General features: G+C 40.4%; 1 protein-coding gene across 2 annotated transcripts in view; it reads right to left on the reverse strand.

Moving 5' to 3' along the window:
- PROS1 (protein S) overlaps positions 1-26617 on the reverse strand; it is a 105509-nt gene that overhangs the window by 55067 nt on the left and 23825 nt on the right. Inside the window, exons 1-2 of one of the 2 annotated variants that reach the window (XM_055110171.2) lie at positions 3912-4215; positions 2467-2624 (exon numbers count right to left, since the gene is read on the reverse strand). In XM_055110171.2, coding sequence (XP_054966146.2) covers positions 2467-2624; positions 3912-4074 — 321 coding nt within the window. In that variant the 5' untranslated portion in view covers positions 4075-4215. Of the gene's footprint in view, positions 1-2466; positions 2625-3911; positions 4216-26617 lie in introns of those variants that run through there. The other variant, XM_034956970.3, reaches the window with a different exon arrangement.

Below are 26617 nucleotides of genomic sequence, written 5' to 3' on the forward strand. Positions count from 1 at the left end.
AGCCCCCCAAGTAGCTGGAACTACAGGTACATGCCACCATGCACAGCTGGTTTTTTGTTGTTAATTATTTTTTTGTAGAGATGGGGTCTCACTATGTTGCCTAGGCCTCAAACTCCTGGGCTCAAGCGATCCTCCCACCTTGGCCTCCCAAAGTGCTGGAATTACAGGTGTGAGCCAAGGTGCCCAGCTAACAGTGACATACTTTGAAGTGAATTAAAGTAGACATTTATCTTATACATCTTATGTACATGTAGTACCTTACCTATAAATTGGTTGTGTACCAAAAGTTTGTCTGTAAATCAGTCAATTTGGAGTAAAGAATGTGCTTTCTTAAAAAGAGCAAAATGTTAAAAATTTCTGATAGTAAGGTTCTCAGGCTAGTCCACAAAAGCATTCTTAAGCCATAATATATCTAATGTGTACCATTAACAGCACAAGAATACCTCATGAGAAACCAGAATTTCTACACAAAGACATATTCAATGTTACCACTTAGTAAGTACAGAACATAAGCTCATCCAGAACTGAGTCAAAGGCCTCATTCTTTCCTCCTCTCATATAAACCTACACAATAGATAATGGGATTCAAAGGTGATATTGCGACCGTCAAAGGAATATATTAGAGATGCTGAGGCATAAGTAGTACTGTGGGGACTGGAAATGTGGACTGTGGTATTAGGGATGTGGACAGGGAGTGGTTGGGTAGGGTCGAAAATGATCACACCTGTAATCATGAGAATTGTAACACAGTAACAAATGTTTGGTGGGGGTGGGGCAGGGGGATCACTGTGGTCACACGTGTAATCCTAGCACTTTGGGAGACTAAGGTGGGCAGATTGCTCGAGCCCAGACTGGGCAACATGGCAAAATGCCCTCTCGACAAAAAATACCAAAATTAGCCAGGTGTGGGGCTGCACACCTGTAGTCTCAGCGACACAGGAGGCTGAGACGGGAGGATTGCCTGAGCGGGGGGGTCAGGGCGGCAGTGAACCATGATCATGCCACTGCACTCTAGCCTGGGCAACAGAGCAAGACCCTGTCTAAAAAAAAAAAAAAAGTAACTTTTTTTTTCATTTCTCCCCTTTCTGTCTTGCTCTTTCTGTCATTTTTTTCTCTTCTGTCAATGAGACCAATGCTAGAATTAGTGGAAGGGAGGAAGCACATAAATGAGTTTTCCTTCCTCACTATCTTTCCTCCTCCACATCAAGGTCTTCTCCCTCACTGGGCTTTTGCTGCTTAGAGGCTAAGCTGATAGAATGTATCCATTGTGTTAGAAATACACACTCAATATTAATGAGTGATGTACTAATATGGTATCTTGGGCAGACAGGCATGCCTTACAATATTCCAGAATAACAAAACAAAAATTAGAATGGATGGGGAAAAAAATAGGTAAAACAAGAATGGCAGAGTGTTGATCATTATTAAAGGGGTGGGGGAGTTTTTATAATGAAATTTATTACACTGATCTCTCTACTTTGAGATCTATTTAAAATCTATTTAAAATTTCAATATTAGATGATACCTACAATTGTGAATTAAAATCTTTCATGTAAAGTAACAGTGGGCCGGGCGCAGTGGCTCATGCCTGTAATCTCAGCACTTTAGGAGGCCAAGGCAGGTGGATTGCTTAAGCCCAGGAGTTTGAGACTTGCCTGGCCAACATGGCAAAACCCCGTCTCTACTAAAAATACAAAAATTAGCCAGGCATGGTGGCACACGCCTCTAATCCCACCTACTCAGGTGGCTGAGGCATGAGAATCTCTTGAACCCGGGAAGTGGGGGCTACAGTGAGCAGAGATTGCACCACTGCACTCTAGCCTGGGCAACAGAAAGAGACTTTGTTTCAAAAAATAAAAATAAAAATAAATGCCAATGGAGAAATTTAATGAAGCATTGTAATAATAATCCAAACTAGCATGCACGCACGCGTGCACACACACACACACACACACGTTAATACTTCAGACATCCTTTCCCCTCCCTCTAACACTATCAAATTCTGGTTAGAAGAAAATATTTGCAAACCATGAGGTCAATACTATTTGCTGATAATGAAGTGTAACTGAACTATAGTTTAGTCAGAACAAGCTGTTATTGGTGATCATGTCTGCCTAAAAAGCCCATTTTCCTTTAAAGGTACTTCCTCTCCCCTCCCCCTAACACTATCAAATTCTGGTTAGAAGAAAATATTTACAAACCATGAGGTCAATACTATTTGCTGATAATGAGGTGTAACTGAACTATAGTTTAGTCAGAACAAGCTGTTATTGGTGATCATGTCTGCCTAACAAGCCCACTTTCCTTTGAAGGTACTTTCTCCTGAAATGGAAGTGGTTATGTGTGGAAGGTGATACACAGAATTATTGACTTTAAGATGGAACAGAAGGAAGTACAGGCTGGAAATGTTCAGTCTGCAGTTGTATGTCTAGATGTGTGAACTTGATAGTTTCCATAAATGCTTACCGTTTCCGGGTCATTTTCAAAGACCTCCCTGGCTTCTTCTTTATTGCACAGTTCTTCGATGCATTCTCTTTCAAGATTACCCTGTTTGGTTTCTTCAAGTAAAGAATTTGCACGACGCTTCCTAACCAGGATTTGTGAAGCCTGTTGCTTTGACAAAACTGAAGGAAAAAATAAGTTTATATGAATTAATCATTTTTCCATGTAAAATATATTGTTTTATTAAACAATAAGTTAAAATCATTTTCTGCCTATGAATTGTATGACATTTAAAATCAGTATGATCGAACTAAGAAAAAAATGCAGGTACAGAAGCACGTTGGTTAACAATTCAGAGAGCAGGTTTGGTGTGCAGCTGCAGCCCTTGTATGATGGTCTACACAAATTATTCAGGTTTATACTTGAGGTTAAACACACCAGATAATATTCAATACTTCCTTTATTATGACTACATCAGAGAAAACATGCTGAGGCCAGGTGTGGTGGCTCACCTTCGTAATCCCAGCACTTTGGGAGGCTGAGGTGGGAGGTCCACCTGAACCCAGGTGGTTCAAACCCAGCCTGGGCAAAATAGTGAGACCCCATTTCTACAAAAAACAAACAAACATATATATATATGTGTGTATATATATATATGTATATATATATACGTGTGTATATATGTATATATATATACGTGTGTATATATGTGTATATATATATACGTGTGTATATATATATGTGTGTGTATATATATGTGTGTGTGTATATATATATATATTTTTTTTTTTCTTTTTTTGAGACGGAGTCTCACTCTGTCACCCAGGCTGGAGTGCAGTGGCATGATCTCGGCTCACTGCAACCTCTGCCTGCCAGATTCAAGTGATTCTCCTGCATCAGCCTCCTGAGTAGCTGGGATTACTAGAATGCGCCACCACATAAAAAATATTAATTGGTCATGGTGGTATGCACTTATAGTCCTTGCTACCTGGGAGGCTAAGGCGGGAGTGCCACTTGAGTGCAGGAATTCAAGGTTACAGTGAGCTGTGATCATACCACTTCACTCCAGCCAGTAAGACCCTCATTCTAAAAAAAAAATCTGAAAAAAAAGAAAAAACATGATGAAATGCCTATATCAAAAGCCATAGTCTTAGCCAGGCCTGGTGGAACATGCCTGTAATCCCAGCTATTTGGGAAACTGAGACATGAGAATCATTTGAACCAGGGAGCCAGAGGTTACAGTGAGCTGAGATCCTGCCACTGCACTCCAGCCTGGGCAATAGAGCAAGACTCTGTCTCAAAAAAAAAAAAAAAAAAAAGCCATACCATCTTTAAAGCAAGAGTAATAAACTTTCTCAATTTTAATGAAAAACCTTTGTGATCTCTGTGGAGATTGTTGTTGAACAGCAACAATAAAAATAACATAACAAAGTTCAATATCAAGCAACAGACTGGAGGAAAATACTTACAGCATATAGAATAGAAAAAATTGCATCCAGATAAGCTGACCAATACAGAAATGCATGCACGGTTGTATATAAAATCATTTCTAAAATATAAACAAACTATAAAGAAAACAATATAAACAATCATATAAACCATCACTACAGAGAATAAACGGGCAATAAACATTATAAACTGTTCAAATCAAACTATTTTAAAAATTATATTTTTGCATATTAGACTGGCAAAACTTTAAAAGAATGATAATATCAATTATTGGTGAGAGTAAGGGAAAACATGCATTCTTGTACACTGGTAGTGGAGCATAAACTGGCAGGTTTTATTTGAAGGTATTTTGGTAAAATTTAAAGCACATATACTCGTCATCTCAACAACTCTGCTTCTAAGTATGTCCTACATATATGCCCATGTGCTGGAAAAAATAGAATTGTTTATTGAAAGACTGTTTGTGAGATCAAAAAATTAAAAATGACTTAAATATCTATCAAGAGGAGCACAGGATCAGGCACGGTGGCTCATGCCTGTAATCCCAGCACTTTGGGAGGCCAAGGCAGGAGGATCACTTGAGCCAAGGAGTTCAAGACCAGCCTGGATGACAAAGAGAGACCCCACATCTCCAAAAAATTTTAACAATTGTCCAGGTGTAGTGGTGCACACCTGTAGTCCCAGCTAGTCAGGAGGCTGAGGCAGGAGGATCACTTGAGCCTGTGGGGGGTCAAGGCTATAGTCAGCTATGATCACACCACTGCACTCCAGTGTGGGTGACAGAGCAAGACCCTGACTTAAAAAAAAAAGAGGGGAATGGAAATAAAAGCTATAATAAACCCGTACTGTGGAATAATATGCAGTTGCTAAAAGGAAGATACTCTTGTACTGGAGATCTCAAAGATACAGTAAGTTAAAATGCAAGTTGTAAAATGCCACACTCATTGCATAATTCTCTATAAATCAGCTAAAGTAGTATATATGTAAATATCATGTGGAAAAATACACAGAAAAGAGTTTGGAAAGACAAACTGCTAATACAACAATTATATTTGGAGAAAAGTATGGAGAGTGTCGAGTTTTGGTTTATTATTTTAGCATGTTAATACAGCTTTTTAATGAAAAATGTAAAAAACATAAATAAAATCTACAAGTAACTTTTTTCCTGATTTTAACCACAAATGGTTCTTTCACTAAGAAGATAAACAAGTAATATAAATGTCTGAATTTCTTTCCCTTTTCTTGTCTCTTATTACCTGGTAAACAATAAGCAATAAATACTCAAAAGTTGACAATAGAAGAAAGAAAAAAGCAAAAAGATTTATCAACAGTCACTCACTATATTTATCAGTTAAGTAACTTAAAAAATCTTTCAGGAGTGAAGTAATATTACTTTATTTCTCTGACTTGCCAAAGCAGAGGTTTAAATGTAATGGATAAATAAATAAATTGTTTGGGTTAGATTTGTAACCCTATCTCTTGCCAGGTTTATCATGCTCATTAAAATAGAGATTAAGTCAAGGCAGAACGTATATAAAAGATGGTACTCTGTGATCATGCTATCTGCCAAGTGTGTTATTGACTTATCAATGACAGTCCTGTCAACAGTGAAAGAGCCTGACGTGGGCAATTATCTCATTTATTTTAAGTAGTTTTACGCATGCTAGTTTGTAATAAATACAGCAAAAAATTTGGACTTTTTGAACTTTACAGCAACTATGTGATTCTTTCTGGGGAAAACAATAACACTTTCATTGAAGGGTGAATACACTGATTCAATTTTAAAAATCAAGGTTAAATGCACTTAGGAAATAAAGCTCCATATATATTCACTTCTTGGCATTTTTTCCTTACACAATATTAACTTTTGGAATTAGGAGTTTGATAGTGATTTTTAAGAACATCTCTTTCCCCGTATGGGTCCCAACTAAAGGGTACAAAGCAGGTGTAATAACACATACTGTATTCATGCTTGTGAAAGCAAAGGTCTAAATCACCCAGAATAGCCAAGGTTTTTGAGTTCTTGGGAATGTCCACTTAAGTTTATAAAAGTAAACATAACCACCTTTATTATTTAAGAGATGATGAAACTCAGGTAAAAAGCATGCAACATATTTTTCCATAATTGTAAAGTGAATAAACAACAAAACTACAGCTAGATCATAGGCATCCCAACTCTCAGACCTGCAATCCATTGTTTATTGTCTGCTGCTTTTCAAAAATCAGGAAGTTTTATTGTCTCAATTGTTGAGAGGAATATTAAAAAAACAAAAACTGTTATGCTTCTGTCCTACAGGAAAATTAAGCTAACAACAACAAAAAATTTTGTCTAAATATATTTGCACTAAATTTGGATTTCATCTAGTTCAGCCCAACAATGCTTTAAATTGGTATGATACATAACAATGTTCAAAGCACGAATTAATTATTTCATTTGATTTTCACATACTGAAATAAACTATAAGACAGAATTATCATCCCTATTTTCCTATTGAAGAAATTGAAGCTGAGAGAGGTGACATGATTTGCTATGAGTTGTGCTAATGGAATTCAAATATACCCATCCCCTTAGCCCAGTGCTCTTTTCTTGAGTGTATTCTGCTACTCAAATGTCCATGATGTACCTGATTTAACTTTTTTCATTTACATATTTTTATTTGGAAATGTGTTTATCAATACAGTGAAACTAAATTATAGAGACACTGATGTCATTAGTTTAGATATAATTACTTTATAATAAAAGACATAGTAATTAACATATGATGTACGATTTTAGAACTTCAGTGGAATGGGCAGCTTCATGTTGATGCCATTTCAACAGTGAATTATTTCAGTCTACCTACTTTCCAAGAATGTCACCATCTCTAAATAAAAAAATAATCCTTGTGGTCTAGAATTACTTTGGTGCCTCCATATTCTGACAGAAGTACTTTATCTCCAGCTTTCACACTGACTGCTTGAATCCCTTTCCTTTAGGGCCCAATCGAACAGCTACTACTGTTGCTTGCAATACTTTTCCTGAGACTTTTCTGGAAGCATAATGCCTTCTTTGGTTACGGTTTTGGCTGCACCACTTTCAGCCAAACAACACTCGGTCAAAGAGCAGAAGAAACTTTCTACGTGTTTGGTCTCCCATAACTCCCGCTGCCACAGCTCATACTCTGCTCTTGCACAACTGCCATGAGCTGACTTTAATTTTTGTAAAAGAAATTATGTGGTTGTGCAGTGGATAAGGTCACTATCTTAAATAATTAGCTGTCCTTTACAAAATAAACCCATCCATCTAAGAGAATGGCTTTTGAAGCAGTCTACTGCTTCTTGCCAGAAAGATACAGGCATGACATCATGAACCCAAATTAAAACTACAGGACTGTTGGATGAGACAAGCATGGGGTTTGAAGTGCTTTCAGCAATTGGCTCAAAGTTCTTCTGCCCAAAAATATTCACCCTGCTGACATGCAGCAATATCTAAAAGTTCCATTATTTACCATAATAACCATGACATATGAGCACATAAATGCTGTTTTACATTATCTCCTTTAATCTGAATCATAACTGTTCTAAGTAGATTAAAATTTTCCGTTTTATATATGAATAAGCTAAAATTTAAAGTTGAGTTAATTTTAGCAAGTTCCCACAGCTGAGAACACAGACAACCAGCATCCAAACCCTGTCCTCTTTTTGTATTAGCACACTGTCCCTTACTCATTTGTTTCACTTCTTTATATTAAGAAGTATCTCAAGAAAGTCCTTGTTAAAACCCAACTATGTTGCTTGAAAAGTGTTACATTCAGATTCAAAATTTTAGATTATAATGTGGAGTTTATGAGTCTTTCAAGATAAGAAGTACAACTGAGTCAACTTGATTTTTTTAACTTATCTGAGTCATTCCTTCAAAATAATGACCAAAGCAGGTGGAACAATTATGACAATAATAAAACCATTGTGCAAACATGAACTGGAATTCTCTTTGAAATTGTATTCACAGCCTTCATATGTTCTCTTCATGTGGGGGGTAAGTCTTTGTTTTTTGAGTGTAAATTTGATTGACTTACCTCCAAAAAATAATTTATTGTTATTGGTTTCATAAGAGTCCCTGTAATGACAGTGATGCTAGCACTCCCTCTGCTAATGCCACCCTCTGTTCAAGGAGGGCAGGACCAAAGGTCTGCAGGTTGTCCAAAACTGATCAGTCAGGTTAAGGATGAGGTGGCAGATGGAGGAGCATCCAGGCTTTAGGATAGCTTATCCTCTGAAGCTCTTCCATTTTGCTCCCTTGTTTTTTTGCAAAGATGGTTCTCACATTCTTCCCTCCAAAAGCTCATCTCTCTTTTAGTTCTGCTTTCCATCTCTCTTTTCCCTAGGCTCTTCTTATTTGGCATCTCATAAATGAAAAATTGCCCTTGAAAGAATGTTTCTGAGAAGAGGGTCTTTGGCTAGCACTTGGGTTGGCCGAGTATTTTTATCTTTGTCTGGGCTTCAGTGTTGGATGAGGTGAAGGAAAATGGCTTTCACTTTACAAATATAGAGAACCACCAGATGATACTTTGAGACATAACTGTGCTTCACAAGTCTCAATTGTTGAAACAGTATATTTTGTTTAAACCAAGACTGAGGCTGGGTACTGTGGCTCGCACATGTAATCCCAACACATTGGGAGGCTGAGGTGGGAGGATCCCTTAAACCCAAGAGTTTGAAACCAGCCTGGGCATCATAGGGAAACACCATCTCTACAAAAAATTTAAAAAGTAGCTGGGCATGGTGGCGCACACCTGGAATCCCAGCTACTTGAGAGGCTGAGGCTGAAGGATCGCTTGAGCCCAGAAGGTTGAGGTACAGGGAGCCCCGAATGTGTCACTGCACTCCAGCCTGGGTGACAGCACAAGACCTTGCCTCAAAAAAAAAGAAAAAAAAAGCCTGAGAAAAAATAATTGCATATATTATTTAAAAAATTAATTAATAATGGGCTGGCGTGGTGGCCCACACCTGTAATCCCAACACTCTGGGAGGCCGAGGTGAGCTGATCACTTGAAGTCAGCAGTTCGAGACTAGCCTGGCCAACATGGTGAAATGCAATCTCTACTAAAAATACAAAATTTAGCCAGGACAGATCACGAGGTCAGGAGTTTGAGATCAGCCTGGCCAATATGGTGAAACCCCGTCTCTACTAAAAATACAAAAATTAGCTGGGAGCAGTGGTGCGTGCCTGTAACCCCAGCTACTCAGGAGGCTGAGGCAGAAGAACCACTTGAACCCAGGAGGCAGAGGTTGCAGTGAGCTGAGATCGTGCTGCTGCACTCCAGCCTGGGCGACAGAAAGAGACTCTGTCTCAAAAAAAAAAAAAAAAAAATTTAACCAGGAGTGGTGGTGGGCACCTCTAATCCCAGTTACTCAGGAGGCTGAGGCAGGAGAATCGCTTGAACCCAGGAGGTGGAGGCTGGAGTGAGCAGAGATTGCGCCACTGCACGCCAGCCTGGGTGACAGAGCAAGACGCCATCACATTAAAAAAAAAAAAAAAAAGGCTAGTTAATAATGGTAAAAATAATAACAATAATAATGGTAAAAATGGCTGTATATTCAAAAATGTATTTAAAATAATTACATTAACTATAAAATACTTCAGTTATTTTTCATAAAGATTTCTACCACAGAAAATTTCCAACTGGAGGGAAGAAGCAATTGAAAAAATGTGAAGGTTGCCAGGATTAAGGAAAACTCAAAGATGGGTTTTTATGTAGGGATTCACCAACTATTATCCTTGCTTTTCTCTAGATTTTATATTTTGTATCACATTGAGGATTATGCTGCTATGCAACGATTTCTTCTCATATTGTGTTAAGGGTTGGAATGGGTTAAAGAACATTCTGTAATGAACTGTATCTAGGTCTTTTTGAAGGACTGAGCAAATACTGACTGATGAGAAATACTTTACCAGAGTCAAAGATCATTAAGAGATAGGTGTGGATAAAGATTTAAATCCAGGGAGAGAAAAAGAAGAAGTAATCTGTGAATGAAATGTTACACATATAAAGGCGAGTTCTAAAACATTAAGGATAGGGGAGTGTAGGCTGGCAATTATTTAGAAGTAGAAAAGCCACTGGTGGAATTAAAAAAAAAAATGTGACCATTGACCCTCCATTCTGGAACAGATCATTGAATGAGTACAGGAGTAATGCCTGAACTGTTTAACAACAACAGAAGTGAAACGGACCTCTCCTTACACCAAGATTTAATTATAACTTCAATTTACAGCCCCTTTCTAGGAAAAAAAAAAAAAAGTCACTCTGGCATTGTTTCCACAGATTAAAACCTTTGATTAACTAGACAGAGAAAGCAGTACACATTAGTTATTCCCTCCAAACAGCAAATATCTTTACTCAAATGATAGAATACGCAGCTTTATTACCCAGAAAAAAAGTTACACTGGCCATTTCTTTTATTTGAATTGTTTGTTCTTGGTCAGTGATCAATGAAGATGCTTCATTGAAGGGATTCAAGAGCTCAGATGTTGGCAAGGATAAAGAAGGAATTTTCTACAACTCTATTTTTTTCTCCTGACTACTAGATTGCAAACTGGTTATGTTTCCTAATGCTACAACAGGAGGTCTTTTTCATGACATGCAGCAAGATAGTCCCACACTCAGCTTTCATTGTCTTTTTTATCTCCTACCCACTAGGACCCCAAAACATCATTTGATTTTGACATCATGCACCAAGAAGTTATTGCACAGAAAATGTTTTGTTTTTGTTCTATTTGACTTATTTTGTTACAATTACATCAATATATTAGTTCTGTGGCCTGGGTCTGTATTTATGTTTGGAAAAGCAACAGGCAAAGTGTTCCTGGACACTTAAAAAGGCAACAGTAAAAGAATTCTCCTAATTTTGCAATATCGCCCTACTTGCAATAGCCCCTAGATCCCTGAAATAAGCAAGTCTGAAACTGTGCTTAGAGGCTTAGAAGGATTTCAGATATCAATGGCATTCCTTTGACTCTTAGGATATAATTTATTTTTTAAAGTGCTTATTTGCAAGTGAGATTACTTGGAATATTGGTATATCGTCAAGTAAGTCTTTCTAATTCAATGGTTTCTACCAGCATCTCAGAACCCTCTGTCAAATAACCAAAAGGCTTTAAGACACAGTCTAAATAACAGTGAAATAAAACAATAACTCATTAAGGAAAAGAGAGAATATCATTGGGCTAAGGAATCAAGGAAAAAAATAAAAATAAAACAAGCAGAAAGGAAAGAGGCAGTTAACATAGAAACTCAAGTCCACATTAAAAAAAAAAAAAGTCAGCCGCAGACAAAATGAAAAAACTACTGGTTTTTTTTTCATAGTAAGTAAAATGATAAAATAAGCATTTTCATTGTACTTGGCAAGGTGTTATGGACTGAATGTGTCCCCATCTCCCCCCCACACCCCTTCCCCGCTCCAAATTCATATGTTGAAGCCCTAACACCCAGTGTGGCTATATTTGGAGACAGGTCCTTTAAGGAAGTAATTAAGACTAGATGGGGTCATAATGTGACCCCCCTAAGATTAGTGAACCAAAAAATGGCAACAATAGACTCTGATGACTATTAAAGGGGGAAGAGAGGGAAGAGAGGGAAGAGAAAAGAGTTGAAAAACTAACTGTTGTTTGCTATGCTCACTATTTGGGTGACAGGATCATTTTGCCCCAAATCTGAGCACCACGTAATATGCCCATGTAACAAACCTGCACATGTATCCCCTGAATCTAAAATAGAAAGTTGAAATTATATAAATAAATAAATATAAAAGCAATAATAATAATAAAGGATTAGTGTCCTTATAAGAAGGGACTCAGGGGAGTTCTCTATAGCTCTGTTGTGCTTTCTCTATCCCCTGTGCACACACCAAAGAAAGGCCATCTGAGTAGCCAGCGAGAAGGCAGCCATTTGGAAGCCAGGAAAAAAGCCTGCACCAGAAACTGAGTTAACTGAACTTAATATTGGACTTTCTAGACTCCAGAACTGCAAGAAAATAAATTTCTATGGTTTAAGCCATGAACTCTGTGTTGTTTTGTTGTAGCAGCCTGAGCAGACTAATACACAAGGCAAGTAAGTCATGGACTATTTCTAGCTGCTCTGTAAAGGCATACAAAGTGATGCTTATGGTTAATGATGGCAGAGAGTATTTATGGCTTCTCCCTCTAGGACCACATAAAAATGATATTAAGATAAATGTTTAAAAATTTTAAGGAGTAAGAGAATTTTTAAAAACATGTTTTTTTGTTTAAAAAATATAACAATTGACAGCATGGTAGGGGTCATTATTAAATAAGTGATTTCATCAAATTATCCAAGCTGGAAAGCTGATGAGAACCTGTTGGTGAATAAACAAGGGACAGGAAGCGTTGATCCGTAGCAGGACGAGCCACAGACAAAACCTCTCAGACACCGAGTTGTAGAAGGAAGGGCTTTATTCAGCTGGGAGCATCAGCAAGCTACTGCCTTAAAATCCGAGCTCCCTGAGTGTACAGTTTCTGTCCCTTTTAAGGGCTCACAAGACTAAAGATTTCACATGAAAGGGTCATGGTTGATTTGAGCAAGCAGGCAGTACGTGACAGGGGCTGCATGCACCAGTGGTCAGATTGAAACAGAACAGAGCAGGGAGTTTCACAATGTTCTTTTATACAATGCCGGGAATCTATGGATAACATCGGTTTCTAAGTCATGAGTTGATTTTTTTTTTTTTTTTGAGATGGAGTCTCGCTCTGTCGCCCAGGCTGGAGTGCAGTGGCATGATCTCTGCTCACTGCAAGCTCCGCCTCCTGGGTTCATGCCATTCTCCTGCCTCAGCCTCCCGAGTAGCTGGGACTACAGGTACCCGCCACCTCACCTGGCTAATTTTTTGTATTTTTAGTAGAGACAGGGTTTCACCATGTTCACCAGGATGGTCTTGATCTCCTGACCTCGTGATCCGCCCACCTCAGCCTCCCAAAGCACTGGGATTACAGGCGTGAGTCACCATGCTCAGCCTGAGTTGATTTTTAACCACTGGGTTTAGGCCAGGCAGGCCCAGGCCCAGTTTTGGGCCTGGCGCTGGGCTGCCTGTCTTTGGTTTCACTTCCTTGTTTTTTTCTTGAAACAGGTACTTAGTATAAAACAATATAAAACAATATGAGAGGGTCTCTCTCTTCCCTCAGATCCAATATACACACTCAGAGTTATAATGGAAATAAGAACACTTTTGCCTAAAGATGCCTACAATGAAAGGAAGAACCCTTTTGCCTAAAGAGGCCTCAGAAAGACTTTAACACAGCTTTAGCAGGAGGGTGGGAGAAGGCAACTAGAAGCAGAGGGATTAATTTGAAAATCTCCCAATGACACACCAATAGTTTCCCCATCCCAATGTACATGAAGTAATTGTCAGGCCTCTGAGCCCAAGCTAAGCCATCATATCCCCTGTGACCTGCACATATAGATCCAGATGGCCTGAAGCAAGTGAAGGATCACAAAAGAAGTGAAAATGGCTGGTTCCTGCCTTAACTGATGACATTACCTTGTGAAATTCCTTCTCCTGGCTCAGCAGCTCCCCCATTGAGCACCTTGTAACCCCCGCCCCTGCCACCAGAGAACAACCCCTTTGACTGTAATTTTCCACTACCTACCCAAATCCTATAAAACGGCCCCACCCCTATCTCCCTTTGCTGACTCTCTTTTTGGACTCAGCCCGCTGGCACCCAGGTGATTAAAAAGCTTTATTGCTCACACAAAGCCTGTTTGGTGGTCTCTTCACACGGACGCACATGACATTTGGTGCCAAAGACCTGGGACAGGAGGACTCCTTCCAGAGACTGGTCCCCTGTCCTCGTCCTCACTCCGTGAGGAGATCCACCCACGACCTCAGGTCCTCAGACCAACCAGCCCAAGGAACATCTCACCAATTTCAAATCGGTTAAGCGGTCTTTTCACTCTCTTCTCCAGCCTCTCTTGCTACCCTTCAATCTCCCTCTCTCGCTATCCTTCAATCTCCCTGTCCTTCCAATTCCAGTTTTTTTTCCTCTCTAGTAGAGACAAAGGAGACACATTTCATCCGTGGACCCAAAACTCTGGTGCTGGTCACGGACTTGGGAAGACAGCCTTCCCTTGGTGTTTAATCACTGTGGGGACGCCTGCCTGATTATTCACCCACACTCCATTGTTGTCTGATCACCATGGGGATGCCTGCGTCCATTCACCCACATTCACTTGGTGGCATGTCAATGGTGGGAATGCCTGCTTTGGCTGCTCACCCACACTGCAGCCCAGGGCTGCTCACCACCCCCCTTCTCCATGTCTCTACCCTCTCTTTTCTCTGGGCTTGCCTCCTTCACTATGGGCAACCTTCCACCCTCTATTCCCCCTTCTTCTCCCTTAGCTTGTATTCCCAAAAACTTAAAATCTCTTCAACTCACACCTGACCTAAAACCTAAACACCTTGTTTTCTTCTGCAATGCCACTTGACCCCAATACAAACTCGACAATTGTTCCAAATAGCCAGAAAATGGCACTTTCAATTTCTCCATCCTATATGATCTAGATAATTCTTGTCATAAAATGAGCAAATGGTCTGAGGTGCCTGACGTCCAGGCATTCTTTTACACATCAGTCCCTCCCTAGTCTCTGTTCCTAATGCAACTCATCCCAAATCCTCCTTCTTTCCCTCTCGCCCGTCCCCTCAGTCCCAACCCCAAGCGTCGCTGAGTCTTTTCAATCTTCCTTTTCTACCAACCAATCCGATCTCTCCCCTCTTCCCCAGAGTGCTCCTCCTCAGTTTGCTCCCCGCCAGGCTGAATCAGGCTCCAATTCTTCCTAGGCCTCCACTCCCCGACCCTATAATCCTTCTATCACCTCCCTTCCTTACACCTGGTCTGGCTTACAGTTTCATTCTGCGACTAGCCCTCCCCGACCTGACCAACAATTTCCTCTTAAAGAGGTGGCTGGAGCTAAAGGCATAGTCAAGGTTAATGCTCCTTTTCTTTATCTGACCTCTCCCAAAGCAGTTAGTGTTTAGGCTCTTTTTCATCAAATGTAAAAACCCAGCCCAGTTTATGGCTTGTTTAGCAGCAAACTTGAGACCCTTTACCACCCTAGACCCTAAAAGGTCAGAAAGCCGTCTTATTCTCAATATGCATTTTATTACCCAATCCGCTCCCGACAGAAAAAGCTCCAAAAATTAGATTCCGGCCCTCAAACCCCACAACAGGACTTAACTAACTTCACCTTCAAGGCATACAATAATAGAGTTAGAGGCGGCCAAGTAGCAACATATTTCTGAGTTGCAATTCCTTGCCTCCACTGTGAGAGAAATCCCAGCCACATCTCCAGCACACAAGAACTTCAAAACGCCTAAGCCACAGTGGTCAGGCATTCTTTCAGGACCTCCTCCCCCAGGATCTTGCTTCAAGTGCCGGAAATCTGGCCACTGGGCCAAGGAATGCCCGCAGCCTGGGATACCTCCTAAGCCATGTCCCATCTGTGCAGAACCCCACTGGAAATCGGACAGTCCAACTCACCCATCAGTCACTCCCAGAGCCCCTGGAACTCTGGCCCAAGGCTCTCGGATTGACGCCTTCCCAGATTTTCTCAGCTTAGCGGCTGAAGACTGACACTGCCTGATTGCCTCGGAAGTCTCCTGGAAGCCTCCTGGACCATCACATATGCTTTGGGTAACTCTTACATTGAGGGGTAAGTCTGTCACCTTCTTAATCAATATGGAGGCTACCCACTCCACATTACCTTCTTTTCAAGGGCGTGTTTCCCTTGCCTCCATAACTGTTGTGGGTATTGACGTCTAGGCTTCTAAATCTCTTAAAACTCCCCAACTCTGATGCCAACTTGGACAATATTCTTTTATGCACTCCTTTTTAGTTATCCCCACCTGCCCAGCTCCCTTATTAGACTGACACATCTTAAGCAAATTATCTGCTTCCCTGATGCCACCCTTCTTCCCAACCCAAAGCCTCCTTCACATCTTCCTTTCATATCCCCCTACTTCTACTACCTCCCTGGCAACTGATCACATGTCCATTACTATCCCATTAAACCCTAATCACCATTACCTTGCTCAACACCAGTATCCTATCCCACAACAGGCTTTAAGGGGATTAAAGCCTGTTATCACTCACCTGCTACAGCATGGGCTTCTAAAACTTATAAACTCTCCTTACAATTCCCCCATTTTACCTATTCAAAAACCAGACAAGTCTTACAGGTTAGTTCAAGATCTGCGCCTTATCAACCAAACTGTTTTGCCTATCCACCCTCTGGTGCCCAACCCATACACTCTTTTGCCCTCAATACCTTCCTCCACAACTCACTATTCCATTCTTGATCTTAACGATGGTTTTTTCACTATTCCACTGCACCCCTCATCCCAGCCTCTCTTTGCCTTTACCCTGACACCCATCAGTCCCTGCAAATTACCTGGGCTGTACTGCTGCAAGGCTTCAGGGACAGCCCTCATTACTTCAGCCAAGCTCTTTCTCATGATTTACTTTCTTTCCACTCCTCCACTTCTCACCTTATTCAATATGTTGATGACCTACTTTGTAGCCCTGCCTTTGAATCTTCTCAAAAAGACACCCTCCTGCTCCTTCAACATTTATTCTCCATGGGATATCAAGTATCTCCTTCCAAAGCTCAAATTTCTTCTCCATCCATTACCTAACTTGGCATAGTTCTTCATGAAAACCCACGTGCTCTCCCTGCTGATCATGACCAACTGATCTCTCAGACCCCAACCCCTTCTACAAAACAACAGCTCCTTTCCTTCCTGGACATGATTGGATACTTTCACCTTTGGATACCTGCTTTTGCCATCCTAACAAAACCATCACATAAACTCACAAAAGGAAATTTAGCTGACCCCATAGATCCTAAATCCTTTGCCCACTCCTCTTTCCGTTCCTTGAAGACAGCTTTAGAGACTGCTCCCACACTAGCTCTCCCTGACTCATCCCAACCCTTTTCATTACACACAGCCAAAGTGCAGGGCTGTGCAGTTGGAATTCTTACACAAGGACCAGGACCACACCTTGTAGCCTTTTTGTCCAAACAACTTGACCTTACTGTTTTAGGCTGGCCATCATGCCTCCGTGCGGCAGCTGCTACTGCCATAACACTTTTAGAGGCCCTCAAAATCACAAACTATTCTCAACGCACTCTCTACAATTCTCATAACTTCCAAAATCTATTTTCTTACTCACACCTGATGCGTATGCTTTCTGCTACCCAGCTCCTTCAGCTATACTCACCCTTTGTTGAGTCTCCCACAATTACTATTGTTCCTGGCCTGGACTTCAATCCAGCCTCCCACATTATTCTGAATACCACACTTGACCCCCATGACTGTATCTCTCTGATCCACTTGACATTCATTACATTTCCCCATATTTCCTTCTTTCCTGTTCCTCACCCTGATCACACTTGGTTTATTGATGGCAGTTCCACCAGGCGAAATCACCACTCACCAGCAAAGGCAGGCTATGCTATAGTATCTTCCACATCTATCATTGAGGCTACCGCTCTGCCCCCCTCCACTCCCTCTCCGCAAGCCAAACTCATTGCCTTAACTAGAGCCCTCACTCTTGCAAAGGGACTACACATCAATATTTATACTGATTCTGAATATTCCGTCCATATCCTGCACTACCATGCTGTTATATGGGCAGAAAGAGGTTGCCTCACTATGCAAAGGTCCTCCATCATTAATGCCTCTTTAATGAAAACTCTTCTCAAGGCTGCTTTACTTCCAAAGGAAGCTGGAGTCATATACTGCAAGGGCCATCAAAAGGCATCAGATCCCATCGCTCAGGACAGTGCTTGGGCTGATAAAGTAGCTAAAGAAGCAGCTAGTGTTCCAACTTCTGTCCTTCAGTGCCAGTTTTTCTCTTTCTCACTGGTCACTCCCACCTATTCCCCCACTGAAACGTTCACCTATCAATCTCTTCCCACACAAGGCAAATGGTTCTTGGACCAAGGAAAATATCTCCTTCCAGCCTCACAGGCCCATTCTATTCTGTCGTCATTTCAAAACCTCTTCCATTTAGGTTACAAGCCACTAGCCCGCCTCTTAGAACCTCTCATTTGCTTTCCATCATGGAAATCTATCCTCAAGGAAATCACTTCTCAGTGTTCCATCTGCTCTTCTACTACTCCTCAGGGATTATTCAGGCCCCCTCCCTTCCCTACACATCAGGCTCAGGGATTTGCCCCTGCCCAGGACTGGCAAATTGACTTTACTCACATGCCATGAGTCAGGAAACTGAAATACCTCTTGGTCTGGGTAGACACTTTCACTGGATGGGTAAAGGCCTTTCCCTCAGGGTCTGAGAAGTCCACTGCAGTCATTTCTTCCCTTCTGTCAGACATAATTCCTCAGTTTGGGCTTCCCACCTCTATACAGTCCAATAACGGACCGGCCTTTATTAGTCAAATCACCCAAGCAGTTTCTCAGGCTCTTGGTATTCAGTAGAACCTTCATACCCCTTACCGACCTCAATCTTTAGGAGAGATAGAACGGACTAATGATCTTTTAAAAGCACACCCCACCAAGCTCAGCCTCCAACTTAAAAAGGAGGACTCTGTCAAGGATAGAGCCCAAAAACTCACCAACCAAGCAAGTAATTACACTGAACCCCTTGGACACTCTCTAATTGGATGTCCTGGGTCCTCCCAATTCTTAGTCCTTTAATACCTGTTTTCCTCTTTCTCCTTGTGTCTTCTGTCTAGTTTCTCAATTCATACAAAACTGTATCCAGGCCATCACCAACCATTCTATACAACCAATGTCACTTCTAACAACCCCACAATATCACCCCTTCCCACAAAATCTTCCTTCAGCTAAATCTCTCCCACTCTAGGCTCCCACATTGCCCCTAATCCCACTCGAAGCTGCCCTGAGAAACATTGACCATTATCTCTCCATACCACCCCCCCAAAATTTTTGCTGCTCTAACACTTCAACATTAGTTTATGTTATTTTTCTTATTAATATAAGAAGACAGGAATGTCAGGCCTCTGAGCCCAAGCTAAGCCATCATATCCCCTGTGACCTGCACATATAGAATCAGATGGCCTGAAGCAAGTGAAGAATCACCAAAGAAGTGAAAATGGCCTGTTCCTGCCTTAACTGATGACTCTACCTTGTGAAATTACTTCCCCTGGCTCAGAAGCTCCCCCATTGAGCACCTTGTGACCCCTGCCCCTGTCCACCAGAGAACAACCCTTTTGACTGTAATTTTCCACTACCTACCAAAATCCTATAAAATGGCCCCACACCTATCTCCCTTCACTGACTCTCTTTTTGAACTCAGCCTGCCTGCACCTAGGTGATTAAAAAGCTTTATTGCTCACACAAAGCCTGTTTGGTAGTCACTTCACACAGATGAGTGTGACAGTAAAATAATCAGACTGGGCCCAATAAACATTCATTGCATATGTATACAAAAAAATAATAAATGTACAGAGAACTAACTGATAACTCTCCCATTTAGAAGAAAGACTAACACGAAACCAGATAAATACATAAAACAGCAGAAGAAAACTACACCTGCCACCTAAAACTAACCCAGTTTTGCTGTTTATATATGAAAACACAACAAAAAATCATCAGAAATATGGAAGAAAACAGCTATTAGTAACATGAAAAAGACCAAGAAAACTGACTTGAGAAAAATCAACAAAATATACATTCTTCTCAGCACCACATCACACTTATTCAAAATTGACCACATAGTTGGAAGAAAAGCACTCCTCAGCAAATCTAAAGGAAGATAAATTATAACAAACTGTCTCTCAGACCACAATACAATCAAACTAGAACTCAGGATTAAGAAACTCACTCAAAACCACTCAACTACATGGAAACTGAACAACCTGCTCCTGAATGACTACTGGGTACATAACAAAATGAAGGCAGAAATAAAGATGTTCTTTGAAACCAATGAGAACAAAGACACAACATACGAGAATCTCTGGGACCATTTAAAGCAGTATATTAGAGGGAAATTTATAGCACTAAATGCCCACAAGAGAAAGCAGGAAAGATCTAAAATTGACACCCTAACATCACAATTAAAAGAACTAGAGAAGCAAGAGCAAACACATTCAAAAGCTAGCAGAAGGCAAGAAATAACTAAGATCAGAGCAGAACTGAAGGAGATAGAGACACAAAAAACTCTTCAAAAAAATCAATGAATCTAGGAGCTGGTTTTTTGAAAAAGTCAACAAAATTGATAGAATAATAAAGAAGATTGCAAGACTAATAAAGAAGAAAAGAGAGAAGAATCAAATAGACGCAATAAAAAATGATAAAGGGGATAACACCACCGATCCCACAGAAATACAAACTACCGTCAGAGAATACTATGAACACCTCTATGCAAATAAACTAGAAAATCCAGAAGAAATGGATAAATTCTGGGACACATGCACCCTCCCAAGACTAAACCAAGAAGAAGTTGAATCTCTGAATAGAAGAATAACAAGCTTGGAAATTAAGACAATAGTTAAGAGCCTACCAACGAAAAGAAGTCCAGGACCAGACGGATTCACAGATGAATTCTACCAGAGATACAAACAGGAACTGGTACCATTCCTTCTGAAACTATTCCAATCAATAGAAAAAGAGGGAATCCTCCCTAACTCATTTTATGAGGCCAGCATCATCCTGATACCAAAGCCTGGCAGAGACACAACAACAAAAAAAAGAGAATTGTAGACCAATATCCCTGATGAACATTGATGCAGAAATCCTCAATAAAATACTGGCAAACCGAATCCAGCAGCACATCAAAAAGCTATCCACCATGATCAAGTGGGGTTCATCCCTGGAATGGAAGGCTGGTTCAACATATGTAAATCAATAAATCTAATCCATCATATGAACAGAACTAAAGACAAAAACCACATGATTATCTCAATAGATGCAGAAAAGGCCTTCAGCAAAATTCAACAGCCCTTCATGCTAAAAACTCTCAATAAACTAGGTATTGATGGGACGTATCTCAAAATAATAAGAGCTATTTATGACAAACCCACAGCCAATATCATACTGAATGGGCAAAAATGGAAGCACTCCCTTTGAAAACTGGCATAAAACGGATGCCCTCTCTCACCACTCCTATTCAAAATAGTGTTGGAAGTTCTGGCCTGGGCAATTGGGCAGGAGAAGGAAATAAAGGGCATTCAAGTAGGAAAAGAGGAAGTCAAATTGTCCCTGTGTGCAGATGACATGACTGTATATTTAGAAAACTCCCTCGTCTCAGCCCAAAATCTCCTTAAGCTAATAAGCAACTTCAGCAAAGTCTCAGGATACAAAATCAATATGCAAAAATCACAAGCATTTCTATACACCAATAACAGACAGAGAGCCAAATCATGAGTGAACTCCATTCACAATTGCTTCAAAGAGAATAAAATACCTAGGAATCCAACTTACAAGAGATGTGAAGGACCTCTTCAAGGAGAACTACACACCACTCCTCAATGAAATAAAAGAGGATACAAACAAATGGAAGAACATTCCATGCTCATGGGTAGGAAGAATCAATATCACGAAAATGGCCATACTGCCCAAGGTAATTTATGGATTCAATGCCATCCCCATCAAGCTACCAATGACTTTCTTCACAGAATTGGAAGAAACTACTTTGAAGTTTATATGGAACCAAAAAAGAGCCAGCATTGCCAAGACAATACTAAGACAAAAGAACAAAGCTAGAGGCATCATGCTATATGACTTCAAACTATATTAAAAGGCTACAGTAACCAAAACAGCATGGTACTGGTACCAAAACAGAGATATAGACCAATGGAACAGAACAGAACCCTTAGAAATAATACCACACATCTACAACCATCTGATCTTTGACAAACCTGACAAAAACAAGAAATGGGCAAAGGAGTCCCTATTTAATAAATGGTGCTGGGAAAACTGGCTACTCATATGTAGAAAGCTGAAACTGGATCCCTTCCTTACACCTTATACAAAAATTAATTCAAGGTGGATTAAAGACTTAAATGTTAGACCTAAAACCATAAAAACCCTAGAAGAAAACCTAAGCAATACCATTCAGGCCACAGGCATGGGCAAGAACTTCATATCTAAAACACCAAAAGCAGTGGCAACAAAAGCCAAAATTGACAAATGGGATCTAATTAAATAAAGAGCTTCTGCACAGCAAAAAAAAAAAAAAAAAAAAAAAAAAAACTATCATCAGAGTGAACAGGCAACCTACAGGATGGGAGAAAATTTTTACAATCTACCCATCTGACAAAGGGCTAATATCCAGAATCTACAAAGAACTTAAGCAAATTTACAAGAAAAAATCAAACAGCCCTATCAAAAAGTGGGCAAAGGTTACGAACAGAAACTTCTCAAAAGAAGACATTTATGCAGCCAACAGACACATGACAAAATGCTCATCATCACTGGCCATCAGAGAAATGCAAATCAAAACCACGATGAGATACCATCTCACACCAGTTAGAATGGCAATCATTACAAAGTCAGGAAACAACAGTGCTGGAGAGGATGTGGAGAAATAGGAAGGAACACTTTTACTCTGTTGGTGGGACTGTGAACTAGATCAACCATTGTGGAAGACAGTGTGGCAATTTCTCAAGGATCTGGAATCAACAGATGCTGAGAATAAGCATCACATTAACTATACAACTCCATTCAGAATAACAAAACAGTTTTAAGTCTCCCTCTCTCCCTCTTCTGTTTGCAGAAGCTCAGAAGCCAGGATTCTAGCCCTTAAAATAAAACCTAAAAACTGCTCCCTAAAGATAGGGATAACATCATGAGGGAAGGTTCCCTCTGTGGATCTGGGATGACAAAGAGCAGGACTTCCAGTCACTCCAAATTTTATCTCACTTAAAGTTTGGGAGAAAGCCGATAAAGCAACTAGAAAGAGTTATTTTCTTTTTTTCTTTTTTTTTTTTTCTGAGACAGTCTCGCTCTGTCGCTTAGGCTGGAGTGCAGTGGTGTGATCTCGGCTCACTGCAAGCTCCACCGCCCAGGTTCACACCATTCTCCTGCCTCAGCCTCCAGAGTAGCTGGGACTACAGGCGCCTGCCACCACACCCGGCTAATTTTTTTGTATTTTTAGTAGAGATGGGGTTTCACCGTGTTAGCCAGGATTGTCTCGATCTCCTGATCTCGTGATCTGCCCACCTCGGCCTCTCAAAGTTGCTGGGATTACAGGCGTGAGCCACCACACCCAGCCTAGAAAGAGTTATTTTCAAAGAGAAATACTCTCCCCCCTTACCTTGGCATTGCCCTTGCACAATTTTCACATAGGCACCTAAATAGAAGCCTGGTTATTGATACATGTGCCCAGTTATAGGACTGATAACAATTTTCTGAATTAAGAGAAAGTCCTGTTGGGGAAACAGATGTAAACAAAAACAAAGAACCCATGCCAACTACCTAGTTTACCCAGCTTACTTAGGACTTTCTTCAAAACATATAAACTAACAATCAAAGATCGCCAAATATTTGCATACAGTTAATAGCATGGAAGAAATAAACAAGAATGACCCAAAAGAAAATAGAGGTAATTGAAGACACAGAAGAAAACATTTTAAAATCTGTAGCTAATATCCTAAACAAATTTGAGAGGCTCTGCCATCCATAAAAAAAAAAGTAGGCTGCAATGAAAAGAAAAAAATTGAGAACTAAAGTATGATTGAAATAAGAAGTTATAAGTGCAATGTGGTGCTGAGAAGAATGTATATTCAGTTGATTTGGGGTGGAGAGTTCTGTAGATGTCTATTAGGTCTGCTTGGTGCAGAGCTCAGTTCAATTCCTGGATATCCTTGTTAACTTTCTGTCTCGTTGATCTGTCTAATGTTGACAATGGGGTGTTAAAGTCTCCCATTATTATTGTGTGGGAGTCTAAGTCTCTTTTATGCAGCCAATAAACATATGATGTAATTTCACTCAAAAGCACAAAGTGTTGTTTTTAGAATTTTATAAGTTGTTTATAAAGACTATTTAGAACGATAAACAATAATGTTTAGAAACAGAATATAAATGAAAATAACTTTTTAAGTCTAAAGATTATATTTTAGTTCTCTAATTTTCCTTTTCCATAGCAGCCTATTTTTGTTTTATGGGTGCCAGATCTGCTCACATTTATTTTATTTAGTATATTAGTTACAATTTTTAAAAGATACCTTCCATGACTTCAATTACTTCTATTTCCTTTGAGGTTATTTGTTCTATACATTTCTCTTATTCATTTCTTCCATGTTCCTGATTTTATGAAAATATCTGGTAGCAAGTATCTGGTTGTTAGTTACATTTTTCAGATATTAAAAATGTGCCAGAGAAATAAAAACATTGCAAGCATGGCACAGTAACAGAATAACAGTTCATGGAACATGTGTTTATCAGGCTCCAGCATTCTCATGGACCAATGTCTCTAAATTGCTCTGGAGAAACAGGCACTCACTAAGCAGGAGATTCCTAGAATACATAGCTGCTGTCCTTAAAGTCTCAGTAAGTGCCAGGACCAAGAATCATTCTCATCAACATTTAAGCTAAGCAGACAATATTAGGCAGTGCCACACCACAATAGGAACCTTAATATATTGAAGCCAGACCCGAAACCTGGACAGTTAGCTACATAGGTTCACTTCTGTCATTTTTATAAACTCACAATCAATGTCACCTACTTTTATAAAATTGAGTATTTCGTACCCCACTTACCACATTTGGCAGGGTTTTACTATATTGATACATTATTGGGATGGGAGAGACATTCCTTTATACCACACTAAAGACAAAATTGAAAAGAAAAATACGAAAACAGATTTGGCTCATAAATAGCAAAAATGTCTGCATCCAAAAACACAATCTGTACTAGTAAAAATCAAGGTGCAAAGTAGGAAAAAAGATGCCACTTATATGAAAGAAATTTAATACTTTTAATATATACAGAAAATATACAAATCTATAAGAAAAAAGGCTCTACTAAAAAAATAAACTAACAACATAATTAGGCATTTCATAAAAGAGGGAAAAAAAGACTAATAAGGGTATTTTAAGAAGTTGAAAGAAACAAGAAAGGAGTTCCAAGATGGCCAAATAGGAACAGCTTCAGTCTACAGCTCCCAGCATGAGCAACACAGAAGACGGGTGATTTCTGCATTTCCAACTGAGGTACCGGGTTCACGTCACTGGGCCTTGTTGGACAGTGGGTGCAGCCCACAGAGTGTGAGCCAAAGCAGGGGGGGCATTGCCTCACCCAGGAAGTGCAAGGGGTCGGGGAATTCCCTTTCCTAGCCAGGGGAAGCCATGACAGACAGTACCTGGAAAATAGGGACACTCCCACCCTAATACTTCGCTTTTCCAATGGTCTTAGCAAATGGCACACCAGGAGATTATATCCCGCACATGGCTCGGAGGGTCCCACGCCCACAGAGCTTAGCTCACTGCAAGCACAGCAGTCTGAGATCGAATTGCAAGCCAGAAGCGAGGCTGGGGGGAGGCGCGTCTGCCATTTCTGAGGCTTGAGTAGGTAAACAAAGCAGCCAGGAAGCTCGAACTGGGTGGAGCCCATGGCAGATCAAGGAGGCCTGCCTGCCTCTGTAGACTCCACCTCTAGGGGCAGGGCTTAGCTGAACAAAAGGCAGCAGAAACTTCTGCATACTTAAGCATCCCTGTCTGACAGCTTTCAAGAGAGTAGTGGTTCTCCCAGCACGGAGTTTGAGATCTGAGAACCGACAGACTGCCTCCTCAAGTGGGTCCCTGACCCCCAAGTAGCTTAACTGGGAGACATCTCCCAGTAGTGGCCGACTGACACCTCATACAGCCGGGTGTGCCTCTGAGACGAAGCTTCCAGAGGAAGGGTGAGGCAGCGACATTTGCCGTTCTGCAATATTTGCTGTTCTGCAGCCTCCACTGGTGATACCCAGGAAAATAGGGCCTGGAGTGGACATCCATCAAAGCCCAACAGACCTGCAGCTGAGGTTCCTGACTGTTAGAAGGAAAACTAACAAACAGAAAAGACATTCACACCAAAATCCCTTCTGTACATCACCATCATTAAAGACCACAGGTAGATAAAACCACAAAGATCGGGAGAAACCAGAGCAGAAAACCTGAAAATTCTAAAAATCAGAGCTCCTCTTCTCCTCCAAAGGAACGCAGCCCCTCACTGGCAACAGAATAAAGCTGGATGGACAATGACTTTGATGAGTTGAGAGAAGGCTTCAGACGATCAGTAACAACAAACTTCTCCAAGATAAAGGAGGATGTGCGAATCCATTGCAAAGAAGCTAAAAACCTTGAAAAAAGATTAGATGAATGGCTAACAGGAATAAACAGCATAGAGAAGAGCTTAAATGACCTAATGGATCAAATGAATGAAATGAAGTGAGAAGAGAAGTTTAGAGAAAAAAGAGTAAAAATAAATGAAGAAAGCCTCCAAGAAATACGGGACTATGTGAAAAGGCCAAATCTATGTCTGATTGGTGTACCTGAAAGTGAAGGGGAGAATGCAACCAAGTGGGAAAACATTCTTCAGGATATTATCCAGGAGAAATTCCCCAACCTAGCAAGGCAGGCCAACATTCAAATTCAGGAAATACAGAGAATGCCAGAAAGATACTCCTCGAGAAGAGCAACTCCAAGAAACATAACTGTCAGATTCACCAAAGTTGAAATGAAGGAAAAAATATTAAGGGCAGCCAGAGAGAAA

Source organism: Pan paniscus, chromosome 2, assembly GCF_029289425.2.
Source record: "Pan paniscus chromosome 2, NHGRI_mPanPan1-v2.0_pri, whole genome shotgun sequence".
Lineage (NCBI taxonomy): Eukaryota > Metazoa > Chordata > Mammalia > Primates > Hominidae > Pan > Pan paniscus.